General features: G+C 29.1%; 3 protein-coding genes across 3 annotated transcripts; 1 reads left to right on the top strand and 2 right to left on the bottom strand.

The window, feature by feature from the left end:
- Window positions 1-8750: 8750 nt before the first annotated feature.
- LOC124492942 (short/branched chain specific acyl-CoA dehydrogenase, mitochondrial) lies at window positions 8751-10509 on the bottom strand. The gene is made up of 5 exons (XM_047055970.2): window positions 10363-10509; window positions 10081-10305; window positions 9819-10025; window positions 9285-9764; window positions 8751-9222 (listed from the first exon to the last, which is right to left on the bottom strand). The coding sequence occupies exons 1-5, from the start codon at window positions 10393-10395 to the stop codon at window positions 8902-8904; spliced, it is 1266 nt and encodes a 421-aa protein (XP_046911926.1). The 5' UTR covers window positions 10396-10509; the 3' UTR covers window positions 8751-8901.
- A 73-nt stretch (window positions 10510-10582) lies between these two features.
- On the bottom strand, window positions 10583-11114 carry LOC124491783 (transmembrane protein 220-like). The gene is made up of 2 exons (XM_047054483.1): window positions 10700-11114; window positions 10583-10620 (listed from the first exon to the last, which is right to left on the bottom strand). Exons 1-2 carry the CDS (start codon window positions 11112-11114, stop codon window positions 10583-10585), a joined length of 453 nt encoding a protein of 150 aa, XP_046910439.1.
- A 380-nt stretch (window positions 11115-11494) lies between these two features.
- On the top strand, window positions 11495-12193 carry LOC124491782 (uncharacterized). Its single transcript, XM_047054482.1, has 3 exons — window positions 11495-11720; window positions 11789-11890; window positions 11964-12193. The coding sequence occupies exons 1-3, from the start codon at window positions 11495-11497 to the stop codon at window positions 12191-12193; spliced, it is 558 nt and encodes a 185-aa protein (XP_046910438.1).
- The last annotated feature ends 1338 nt before the right edge of the window (window positions 12194-13531 follow it).

Raw genomic sequence — 13531 nt, 5'->3', positions numbered from 1 at the left:
GTTGATGATGATTATCAAAAACATTCGACTAAAATGATGATGGCAAATTCTATATTATTATTATTATTTTACAATCTAATCTTGTTTTTGTTCCATTTTCTATCAGTTATGTTTACTGTTTGTTGTTGTTGTTGTTTCTGGTGCTAGAATATGCTATTAACCAAAGTTGATTTTCAACAGCAAATTTAATGCATATATTCCTGTGTCAAACATCGGATGATGATGATGATAAAAGCCCTAGAAATTGTCGGGTGGAGTCATTTCTACACCAGTTTTTTTCCCAATCCAAAATAATTTAATATCAGTTTGAGTTAAAAACTCATCAAATAAATAGGTGGAATACATTTGAAATTCAATTGGAAAAATGCATACCAATTCTTGATTCAATTACCTGGAACATATACGATAATCACAAATGTTCTGTGAGAGAAGAGTTTATTAATTATCTTGGAGTGTTATGAATGCTTTTTCTCAAAAAATATTTTTTTCATGATAAAAAATACAAATTCTGGATAATTTCAAATTAATGTTGACCTTGAATGAATGGAAAAAAAATTCCATTTATTCATTAATCATTTGATCATTAACACGATGATTATATCATTTTAGAATTGTTCCATGATGAAATGCTTCATCAAATTAACCACTCAGGAATTGTTTCAAATTGTTCCCAATTTTTTTTTTTGGATATTATTATAATCGGTAGTTCAATGTTATGATAAGAGCTCATCATCAAATGATTATAAATGAGTGAATTGGAGCAAAAAATATTTTTTGAAACACGCACATATACACGTTCTTTTCGGTTTTTTGTTCATCGTAAACACCCAAAAGCAATAATGATGATTGTCATCGGTTCCAATCGAATATAGCTATTTCATCGCTGGATTCGAGATGGAACCAAAACTAAAAAAAAATGCAATTTATTATCACGGTTTTTTTCCTCTACAACAACAACAACAACAACAACACCAAAAACAACAACAATAATAATTGATCGTTGAACAGCAAGAATATATCAAATGCAAAAAAAACCCACTGACAGCAGATGATCTGCACGCTCATACACAACACGCCCAACTAATTCAATTTTACCAAATTAAAATGTCATTATTATTGGTCGTTACTATCGTTAACCAAATACCATATACCATACAATGCAACGATAATGATGATCAATGCTGTATTTAACCATATATCGTTTATAATAAATATATTGCGAAAAAAGTAAAATTAAATCGAATAAGGTGCTTCAGGAGAGAAAGAGAGAAAAAAAATGATCAAAGATTCAACGATTTAGCCATGAATACAATGAACAGAACAGAGAAAAAACCATTGATGTTTTCAGAAAAAAAACCGATCTACAATAAATTATGGTCCAAACAGTTTTTTTTTGCTGGTTGTCAAAAACCATTGATCAATATGGACTAGAAAAAGATAAATCAACCAACCGGGAAAATATAGAGAGAATTACGTTAAATAAGAAAATATTTGGAGGGTGAACAGGAGATTTGTTTGTGTTTGTGTGTCGTATTACACACATCATGTTGATGTTATCACAGCCAAAGTGGATCTACAATGATGATGATGATGATGATGGTAATGGTAACAACACATCCTAATGTGACAATGATAATAATAATAATCAAAATAAATCGACACATGTAAGAAATCGACATGTTACATATACGTATATATTTTTTTTTTTTATTAAAACAAGAAAAATCATGTATGTTGTAAGCAAACATGAATCTTGTAATATTAATACATATACATATACATTGGATAATAAAATAAAAAATATTTGGTCCAAATAAATCTTAATAAATTTCCTCACATTTTTTTTTGTTTGCGAATAAAAATCACATTGATGATGATGATGATGATGATCATTGTCAGCCACTTCGTCGTTGGCCGCACAAGAACACATGTTTGTGGCTATGGTAGTGAGAGAGAGAAAAAAAGAAAAAACCTATTCGTATTTATTATATTGGCCCATTATCGATTCATGTCGATTTTCAGTTCATCAAACAAAAAAAAAAGTTTCCAGTTTTTGAATTTCGTTGAATGTATTCTTGATTTTTCAATTCCAGAGAATAATTCAAATATTCGTATATATAGTGATACATTTATTCTTGGTTTTCTATATTTTCTTTGTTCACATTTTTTTTTTTTTTTTTGTAGACATTTCAAACAATTTTTTTCCACATTAAAAGCGTGTGTGTGTGTGCATTCGATTCGATTTGATTCTCGAATATTTGCATTAGATCATGACACCATTGGATGTTTAATATCAATAGAAATGAAAAAGAGATCGATTTTCTATTTTTTTTTATTCTGAATTTTCTATTTTTTTTCTTCTACTTCATCATTCTCGTTTATCATTTTCAATATATTTTTAATATATAAAAAAATTTTTATTCGTTCTACTAAAAAAAAACATCAAAACGTTAACAGCAGCAACCAATACTCAAATCAAAAACCATAATCAGAATGAATGAAACGGAATGGTATCTTTGATATGTAGAAAAAATTGTTTCGGGCCCAACTCAACTATAGAATCATTGTTTGTTATTTGAAAAGTTGACAAGCCAAATGTACACACACATACATACACATCATTATCATATTAGTTCTGATTCGATCTAACAACACGATCGTATTATTTGATTCTTTTTTTCCGCTCCATTCATTCATTTATTCGTTTCTCCATTTGAAGACCATAGAAAAAAAACGACAAGAAAATAGTGACTGAATTACGATCATCATCAGAAAAATAAAGAATTGAATGTGCAAAGAATGAGAAACACAGAAAAAAAACAAATAAGAAGATTGCCAACAGAAACAAGAAAAAAACTACTAGAATAAGAAATAGATGCAATCAATTTGTAAAGGCATAATACGATTGTCGAAGTAAAAAAATCGATGAAGCAAATAATGGCTCGGTTGGTTGGTCGGTTAGCTTTTCTTCATACATTTCATTCTCTTTTTCTATCAACTCAATATGATTCTATCATCATAATCATCACACGTAATCGAATGACAAATCTTTATAGATGCCAGAAGTACATTAGTACATTATTATTGACCATTAAATAATAGGAAAAAAGTATAAAATATACACAAACATAAACACACGTATATTTCCAATGGGTGTCAAACCAGATTCTGGTTCACAATTATAGTTTCCCTAACAATCGAATATATATAGCATTATATAGATTAAAAATAAAACAAAACTTAATAAAAACAACAAATGAAATTAAACATTGTGAAGATAAAGAGAAAATTATTTGATTTTAAATCTAATTTTTTTTCTTTTTGGTAACAAACCAAAAATTGTTTGTCAAAAACTATATCGAAAAGAATGATGTTATAAATGTGTTCAAAACAGTTATATAGTCGATTTCTTATTTTTATTTTTATTTTCGGATAGTATTCACAACAACAAATACAATTTGTTGTTGTGAAGGCGAAACACACGTATATATAAATGAAAAAAAGTATATAAAAAAAAGATAAAAGCATCTAAACATCCATTTTTTCGGGTTTTTTTTCATTGTTGTTGTTGATGCTGATGATGATGATGATGATGATGATGCTGTTTTTGTTAACAGAATCAACTAACATTTGTACACAACCACCATACGACATACGTAAGTAATCCAAACTAATGGAACTTATAATAGTTTTTTTTCTATATATTATATGTACACATTATTATATGATGAGATAGTTAATGTGGATGACGGTGATGATGTTCAATGATGCCCAACAATAACAACAACAACAACGACAACGATAACAAGACCAATTATAAACATTAAATAGATAGAGGGTACAATATCGAATGATCACCACCACCACCATCACCCATCCGATGGGACAATGATAATAGCTTTAATAATAATTTTTTTTCCTTTTGAAAAAAATAGTCTAGTTTGGATCGTTGATTTAGTGGGTCAATATATTATTATTAGTCCAATAAATTTATGAGTATTCATTTACAACAAAATGTATTCGATTGAGTTGTTCAATGAATCGATAATTCTTGGTTTCATCGTTTGTACAAATGAATGTTTGTCTCATTATTCCTTGCACTTTTTTTTAATACTCTGTGTGGGTGTAATTAAAAGATAGATGGTAAAAAAAAGCAACTGATCCAAAAAATTTTCAAGATTTATTATACTTTTTTTTTGAAAATTTCGCCATCATTATTTTCTTCTTTTTTTTGTTGAATCGATAATTAAAAGTCAAATATTGCATTAAAGTCAAACACACAAACACAAATCTATATATATTGCCATTAGATCAGCCCAATTCAAATACAATTCAGACAATGTATAACAACAACATAGAAACAACAATCAAAAGTCAGTCATTACATTCAAATGGATTGTCAACGAATTGGCTGAATGATTGAAAATAATAATAACCCAACAACTGCAACAACAACAACAGCAATAACAATAATATTAATAGTTTTGATAATAATAATAATAATAAAAAAAGCAAATGAATCAATCAATAATTTATCAATAGTAATAATAATCTATTGAAGAGAATTTCTTTTGTGCACTCAAATTTCTTTTTTTTTCGTATTTTTTTTATTATGTCATCTAACATGGTTCGAAATTAAGGTATTATATATATATTTGGTGTGTATGTTTTTTTCCACCGTATTGAATAGATTCAATTCAATTCAATACACACACACACACACACACCAGCATGTATTTTGAATCTATTATTCAGATTCCTTTTTCTGGAAAAAAAAGTTCATAGCTTATGTTTACCTACACACACACACACACACACACGCATATAAATGTAATGATAATGATGGCAAAAAAATCAACTAAAGAAAGGAAGAAAAAAAAAGAATAACAATGTTTTATTGGATTTTAATCTAAATTTTCAAATATGAGAAAATGGTATATACTATATAGTGAAAACAAAACGAAAAAAAATGTTCCTCAATCATTGTATTTCTGTCAACAATGAAAAAAAACCGTGGTATGATATATATTTGGACCGCCGGACCCTCTCTCTCTCTCTCTGTTTATGTTGTTAGCTTATTAACTATGTATGTTTTCATTAATCTTACTCCCGGATCCATCATCATTGATGAATCAAACTAACCAGTAGTTTGTTGTTATTGTTGCCGTTGAATAGTCACTCTCAAGCTAATAGGCTTTTAGTTTTTTTTCATCTTTTCATCTTTTTTTTTGTCCAAAGCCATTCGACTTTCAACAACTACAAATATTGAATGATTCGATTTTTTAGTTTTTTGTTTTTCTTTTTTTCTCTCCCCATTTATTTGTCATTCTGAATGATAATGATTAGCAATAAATGATAATGATAGACGCTGATATGTCCATCACAATGTCCTGTTGTTATATTATTGTTGTTGGTACTACAACATCAATATTTGAAATGAATGGGACATTCGAATAATGACAATAATTTCCAACCATTAACTAAAACATAGAAACAAGATGATAAAAGCCAATAAATAATCAGGATTTTTCAATTTACTTTTGTTCAGATAAATGGATCATTGTACTCTTATATTGATGTAATACATGGTGAACAATTAATAGTAAAACTATATAGTTGAGAATGAAAGAAATTTTCGCATAAACTTTATTTTGCTTTGGTCAGCGTAAATCAATAATAACACAAAAGAAAGAATAATTTTCTCGTTGAAATTTTTGTTGATTAATTTTACTTTTTTCCCCCATAAATTTCGTTTGTGTGAATAAATGTGAGGTAAATGAACTGGTAAATAATTAAAAACTCAGCACTTTTACGTTAATTAATTAATTTTTTTTTTCTCTCTCTCTCTTTTTCTCAACAATCAAGATTCAAATGGAAAACTTTTCAGCTGCTTAGTTTTGTTAACTTGAAATTCAAACTGAATGTGATTGTAACTGAATGATTCTTAAAAGAATCATCTCACCAGAGAATTTGGTCATTAGTAACAAAATGGAAAAAAAATCACGAAATTTAATTATTGATACAATTCTCATTAAATAGGTAGCTACTAGTTGTTATTAGCGTGTTAATAATCAGAAAATCTTTAATTTCCAAAAGAATCGATATATCGAAAATCAAATTCTGTAATACGCTTGATTGAGAACATTAATACGAAGAGCGAAATTGAGAAATAAAAAAAAAAAAAACATAATACATGACAACAAAAATATGAAATTATCATATAGAAATGAAATGATAACAAATCATTACCATAACAGTAGTATAGATATATAAGTTTTATACGAATAAAGTGATGATGATGATGATGATAATGATAAGAAAAATTATAATTGCCCTTTCAAGCATAAAATTGACAACAAAATACAAATAAAACACACCAACACTTCTTGATAAACAAATATATATGAATATAATATTTTTTTTGTGTGTATAAATTTTTTTCTGTTCTGTGTTCTTTGTTCGATTCAATTCGGTTGAATGAATGGATGGATGGATGGATGGTGTCACGACATAATATTACAATTATTATTATTATTATCATAAAACATAAACGAGCTAATACACACACACACACACAACAATAACCACAATGTTTTTGGGTACTATGTTGGAACACAATTTAATATCATTCAATAGTATAATGTCTCATTTTATTTGGTTTATTCGGTACCCACCACCAAGATGAGGAAGAATCAAAAAAAAAACAACAACAACAACAAAGTTAGGCAAGCGTGACATTATCATTTATTTCGATTTCTCTTGTTTTTCTTTTCATTTTTTTTTCTGGGATCGAAATCATATAAAGGAAAAAAAAGAAAAAACAACCGAGATCAATTGGAAAATCATTCATACATTCAGATATGAATGAATAAAAAAAAATGTACACTCATACCCCGCTTAACGCTGCCCCGTTTAGCGATTTGGAAAATCATTCATACATTCAGATATGAATGAATAAAAAAATGTATAGTTATTGTTTGCGGTAATAATGGATAAATTAGCCACTCACACTCTCACTCTCTCATAACAATTCTTTTTTTTCACTAATATTTATACATCAACATTTGATTGAGTGGCTATAATAATAATATATATTGCGAAAAAAAAATTATTTTCAAATCTATAAACACATCAGCACAATCTATATTATTTGTACAAGATAATGTTTGATTCATTCATTTTTAAATGGATCATACAAACACTTACAGATACACACACACACACACACACACATTTGAATCCAAATACAAATATTATTTGAATTATTATATTGTTCTCGAACAAACAATAATGAATGAGAGACTTCACACATTCAGGATTGCTATAATATTCACGAAATGTACAAAACCCAGTGGATTTCCTCCCTCTCTCTCTCTCTCTCTCTTGTTTTTTACAATTCAAACACGAAATAAAGATATTGGTTTTATCATTAATCGATGGATAGGGAGTTCCATAACAGTGATTAGTATCGACTAACGATGATAAAAAACAATTTTTTTCCTCAAAAATATATCAAAAAGAATCACTGTTTACCTATGATACATTTTTTTCAACGAAAAAAAAATCTGAAGCTAATTATCATTATTATTATCATCATTATCATTCCCGTTTGATGCATGGATGAAATATCTATAGATTTTTGTTTTGTTACAGTAAATACAATCATAGAGAAAAGCATTTATTTTTCTGTGATGCAAGTGTTTGTGTTTGTGTGTGTGCGTTCATCAAGTTAATTTATAAATTCATTATATCACCATCAAGAGTTAATTTAGTATTTAGTGTGAATCAAGTGTGTGTGTTTATGTACGTCAATCATTGATTCTTTCAATTCCCGAATCGAGTATTCGCTACATTCAATATATTTATATAGCAAAATGATTTTCGTTTTTTTTTTAATAGCTGATGCCATTGCCTCAAACATGGTCGGGCTTAACATTATTATTACCCACTAGTATACATTTGATGGGCTGTCTGATGTTAGTTGAAATGTTTATCTATGTATGTCTATCTTCCAATTTTCCAATTATATTCACTTTTATCTTTTAATCTTTTTGCCCATAAATATCAAACTTCACTTTTAATCTAGGCACATTTTTTTCCGATTATAAATTCGGTCTTTTTTCTGAAAATAGGCAAATAGATTTGGAATGGAAAATTGAGAGGGAAAAGGAAAAAGAGAAAGAGAAAGAGAGAGAGAGAGAGAGAGAGAGAGAGAGAGAGAGCAATATTCTCTCCAGAGACTTTTATTATAATTTGAATCCTCTATTCTGAATCTATCTTTTTTTTCTATTTCTCAATAGTTTTATTCCTCTCTTTATTCCATTGGCATATTACTAAAATTGAACAGCTGTTATCATCATCATCATCATCATCACGATTTCGTAAATATAATGCTCGTTTACTGTTTGTCTGTTTTTTTTTGTTGGTGGGGGTGAGCTCCAATGACAAACCGGGATTCTGTAAATGTATCTTTTTCTATATATACCCGTGTGTATGTACTGGTAACGATTCCTAAGTCCTAAAGAAAATGTTCAAACTATATCAAATTAACACTAAAGGGAAAAAAAGAGGAAACTTATGGGAATAGATAGACTTCCTGAACCTATTATATGATAGATCATCAAACCAAAGAAAAACTTTATTCAATTCTTCAACGAATGACTACGACAACGACGACTAATAGTTAAAGGTTTTTATATAAATCACTGTTTAGTCAATGAGAAAAAAAAGACATTTAATTACACCATTAATTCGACAGGAAAAAAAGAGATTGTGATTTGTTTTAATCATCTTTTTTTTTGCTTGTTATTTAAAGAGAAAATGAAATAAAAAATTCTATTATGATAAAATAGACAAAATACAATTGAATTATCTGCTGTAGAATACAACAAATGATTTGATTCATTCTTTTTCTTTAATCTCATTGGCAACCAAACGGGCAATAGTGTTTAGCTGAATATTTGACGTTCCTTCATAAATGGCACCAATCTTTGCATCACGGTAATATTTTTCGAATGGATAGTCTTTAGTAAATCCAACACCAGCAACCCATTCGATTGCTTTTGAACTGGCAGACGCTGCCACTTCGGAAGCATATAATTTGGCCATTGCTGCCTCTTTTATAAATGGACGACCAGATTCGGACAATCTTGCTGCATTATAAACCAACAATTTGGCCGCTTCTATTTCTGTGGCAACTTTTGCGATCTGATGTTGCATTCCCTGATGAAGTGAAAAAACCATTTTAACATTGTATAATGGAATAAATGAATCGTAAATCAAACCTGAAATTCAAAAATGCTTTGACCAAATTGTTTTCGTTCTAGCGTATATTTGACAGCATGATCGAACACTCCTTCAGCCAATCCAAGCATTTGGGCGCCAATACCAATTCGACCTTCATTTAGCGTCTGTATTGCATATTTATAACCTTGGCCAACTTTGCCTAAAACTTGCGATTCATGAACTTTTACATCTTCGAATATCACAGGACATGTACTTGAAGCTCGTATTCCCAATTTATCTTCAGGTTTAGCCACAGTTAAACCAGGTGTATCACGATCAACAACAAATGAAGTGATACCTTTGTACCCAATTGAAGGATCGGCATTGGCAAAAACAACAAAAAATCCAGCATGTCCAGCATTTGTAATCCAACATTTTTCTCCATTAATTACAAAGTAATCGCCTTTCTTTTCTGCTTTGGTTTTCATCGCAAATGCATCGGAACCAGATCCAGCTTCTGAAAGACAAAATGCACCCACCTAAAATATAAATAATCGAATCTCAACCTATGAAACGAAATGGATAAATATTACCGTATCCTGAGCTATTCTTGGAAAATATTTTTCTTTCAATTCTTCAGATGCATAATATTTGAAATTAAGAGCAACAAGCGTATTTTGAACATCACAGAACACACTAACCGATGGATCAACTTTAGCAAGTTCTTCGATTACAATGATAGCAGATACAAATGATGCTCCAGTGCCACCATATTCAGGATCAATTTCAATACCCATGAACTTTAATTGAGCAGAATTTTAAAACTTTAATATTTAAATTCATTCAACTACATACCCCATTTTCGAACAATAATTTAATGATATTAGGATCGAGTTTGTTTTCATTATCCATTTTCCGAACTAATGGTGCAATTTTTTCATTGGAAATCTTTGCGGCTAATTCTTTAAATGCAAGTTCTTCTTCACTGAGTATATTCAATGGTAAGTGTGATGAGGCCAAAGTTCGTTGGGTACATATTTGTACAGATTTTTTACATAATTGATTCAAAATATTAAGATTCTATCAAAAAAAATGAATGACAATGAATTTATTCGAAAAAAATAAACAAGATAATACCTTGGAACAAACATTTCGAATGAATGGAAACATTTTGGATGAAAATTGTTTTATTTTTCTTTTACAATGTAAACATTTAATATTGATGCGAAAAAAACTGCAAAAAACGAAGGTATTTTTTTCACTCTCATCAAGTCCTTGTGATATTATGATAATTGTAGCGGTTGATCACCCCACGAATAGTTGTTTCATATTGTCCTAGATGGCGACTATATTGCAGTTAAATTTGAAAAATTATTGCGCCCAATGACGATTGTCCTGATATCGGTGTTATTTGAATTTGATATGAATATCCGAAAACAACCATGATATATCCATAACAATATGGGTGAAATACTGAGTAAAAAAATGACCAATTTCGATACAGAAGTCATCCATGCTTCAAGTGGTGTTCGTATATTAATAACATATATACAAATCATTAACCAACATTCAATGATGAGAATTCCGAATAATTCTTTACATTCTTGAAATTCAAGTAGATTATAATGATTGTTTTCAATCACAACTTTTATAGCACGAATAAAAAGATAGATGGAGAAAAATAAATACATATTTAATAGCAATAATAAAAATCTTTGCATATGAATTGTGTGACATAATTTTAAATCAATCATCATTGAAAAGGTTATCGAACAAGGTAACGCATAAACAAGCATCCAAAAAATTGGATGATCATCATTATGTTGTACATATGTAGCCATAGCAAAAAATGCGGTCATGATCGCATTGGAAATACGCCAATTGGTCATCGTGTTTTTTTTGTTATGGTTAATGCAATGAATGTTGAAAAGAATTTGTACTGAAAAACTACTCAGAGAAAAAAATGGAGCATCCATTTATATACACAGTATCACATGAATCGTTTTGTTTATTCAAATAGACATCTGTTAGAAACATAATGTTTACACATAAGTTTGACCATCACCATGTTGACCGGATGTTGAATTAATTATAATGTTATGACAATGGCGACAATATAGTATGAATAGATTACATTTTTATTTCAGAAATATGACACCTTTTTTATCAGACAATATCTTATAAATAACGTTGTTTAGTCTAAAAATTTGATCATTTTTTGTTCATCACTTATCAAGTTGACAACAGCAAACGAATCTAAATTATTAAAATGAATAAACTAATACCATATGTGTTTATATTGACAAACTTGTCAATCTTTGCTTGTTGGGCACAAAATGAAAACATAACGAATGAACCAATGAGTTCTCGTATGGTTCCAAATTATAATATGATGTCTACGTTTTCTGCACCACCACCAATACCAAAATTTTCTTTTCCAAATCCATATGGAATGCGTTATATGCCAGGTAAGCCTATCGATCCAATTTTATTAGGTAAGCGATTATGAATGAAAAAAAGTTGTCATTTTTTTCTATTGAATGAATTAATTATTATTCACCAGCACCACACGTTATGAATGGCATTGTACCAATGGCTTTATCATTCAGTGTTGGCTATTTTCTATTACGATTATTAACATTGGGATTATTTTTTGCAGAAAAAGGTAATTTAATTTTTTCCGCCACACACAGGTTACATGGATCTTGTTTTACTGATCTATACAGAACTTTTATTAGCATTTCCATATGGTCATTATAGGATTGATGATAAAAATTCAATGGCAATGGATAACATGGCGAATATTTGGAGACGAACAGATTTGACAACTTCATCATCATATCCATCAAAAACAGGACCATTGTTATTACACCTTTATAATAAAGCTATGGACAAGTATAATTATCCTTATGATGAGCAGCAGCAACAACAACAACAACAACAACAAATCGGCAAACAGCATGAATGAACAATTTCGATTGAATTAGAATTCATTCAGGCTTTTGATATTTTGATGAAATTATTATGGTTACAATAAAAAAAAATGATATGATTCTGATGACAACAATTGATAGAAAATGATGACATTTTTTTCTGATCATTTCATCCTTGATTGAATTTTTGGGTTTCGAATTTTTGCTTGTCGATAAAGGTCTTATAATATAAAATAAAAACCATTGATCTAGTCAGTAGATTCAATCATTAGTTTTTAGATGCCGTTGATGAATCATTGATGAATTTCAAAATAAAAAAAAATGTACATTGATTATTATATAATGATGATGTTCATACTATTATGTTTCTATTCTAACTATCAAATACAATTGATTTGGTGCCTGTTTCAACGAAACATCTTAAAATATCCGGAGAAAAAATCCAATATATTGTTTGCAAAAACTTCCTCATCCACTATAAATAGTAACATCGCCAAAATGATTGAAAAACCTATTCACGTTTCAAATCCTTTCGTCAATTGGAATGTAAAAAACATTCATTCAACAAAATTGAATAATACTTTACCATTCATTTTAAATGCCAATCACCGAAGACATATGATGATCATCCGCAAAAAATCCATCATATCCGATTGGCTAATTACGTCGTTTGCTATGATGTTTATTCCGATTTTGACCATATTGTTGATGATACCGTCCGGATTGAAAAGTGTTTATTATATCATACAGATTGCGGAAACAATTGGTAAAAATTGTTTGTTTTTTCTTTGCATATTTTTTTATTGTCCATATTGAATTTCAAGGTCTACTTCAATCGCCGCATGCAACAGTGAAAAATGGGAACAACAGCAGTCTTTTAACACAGCAACAAATGATATGGAAAATATTGTCACCAATGTGGAACAATCTAACAAATGTTGGATGACCGTTAATTAGAACGATCAATAATAAGGCTGGTGAAACCTCAATTTCTATTGTAATCTTTATTCTAATTAACACAATCTATTTAGATGAATAAATTTTCTTTATTTTTTTCATTGAGAATCTTCTTTAATTTTCTTGTGATTCAGAAGATTGTTGTTTCATTTTATCTATGATACTCGACTTGATCAGATTGTTGCATTTGTACACAACAACATACTTTCAATATGAATCATTTATCATTTTTCTATGTAATTTTGATTGCATATTTCTCCATAAATATACCAATTTCATTCGCATCAAATATTAGAAGAGTTTCAGCACAAAGTAGTTCACCAGGAAAATATTTTGTAGTTACAAATGGTCAACAACAATTACCCTTTCAATCACAGCAACAAGCACCAGAACTATTACCCGTAACTCAATCTTCG

This window comes from Dermatophagoides farinae, chromosome 1 (genome assembly GCF_024713945.1).
Source record: "Dermatophagoides farinae isolate YC_2012a chromosome 1, ASM2471394v1, whole genome shotgun sequence".
Classification (NCBI taxonomy): domain Eukaryota; kingdom Metazoa; phylum Arthropoda; class Arachnida; order Sarcoptiformes; family Pyroglyphidae; genus Dermatophagoides; species Dermatophagoides farinae.
This window is presented reverse-complemented; position numbering and strand designations above follow the sequence as displayed.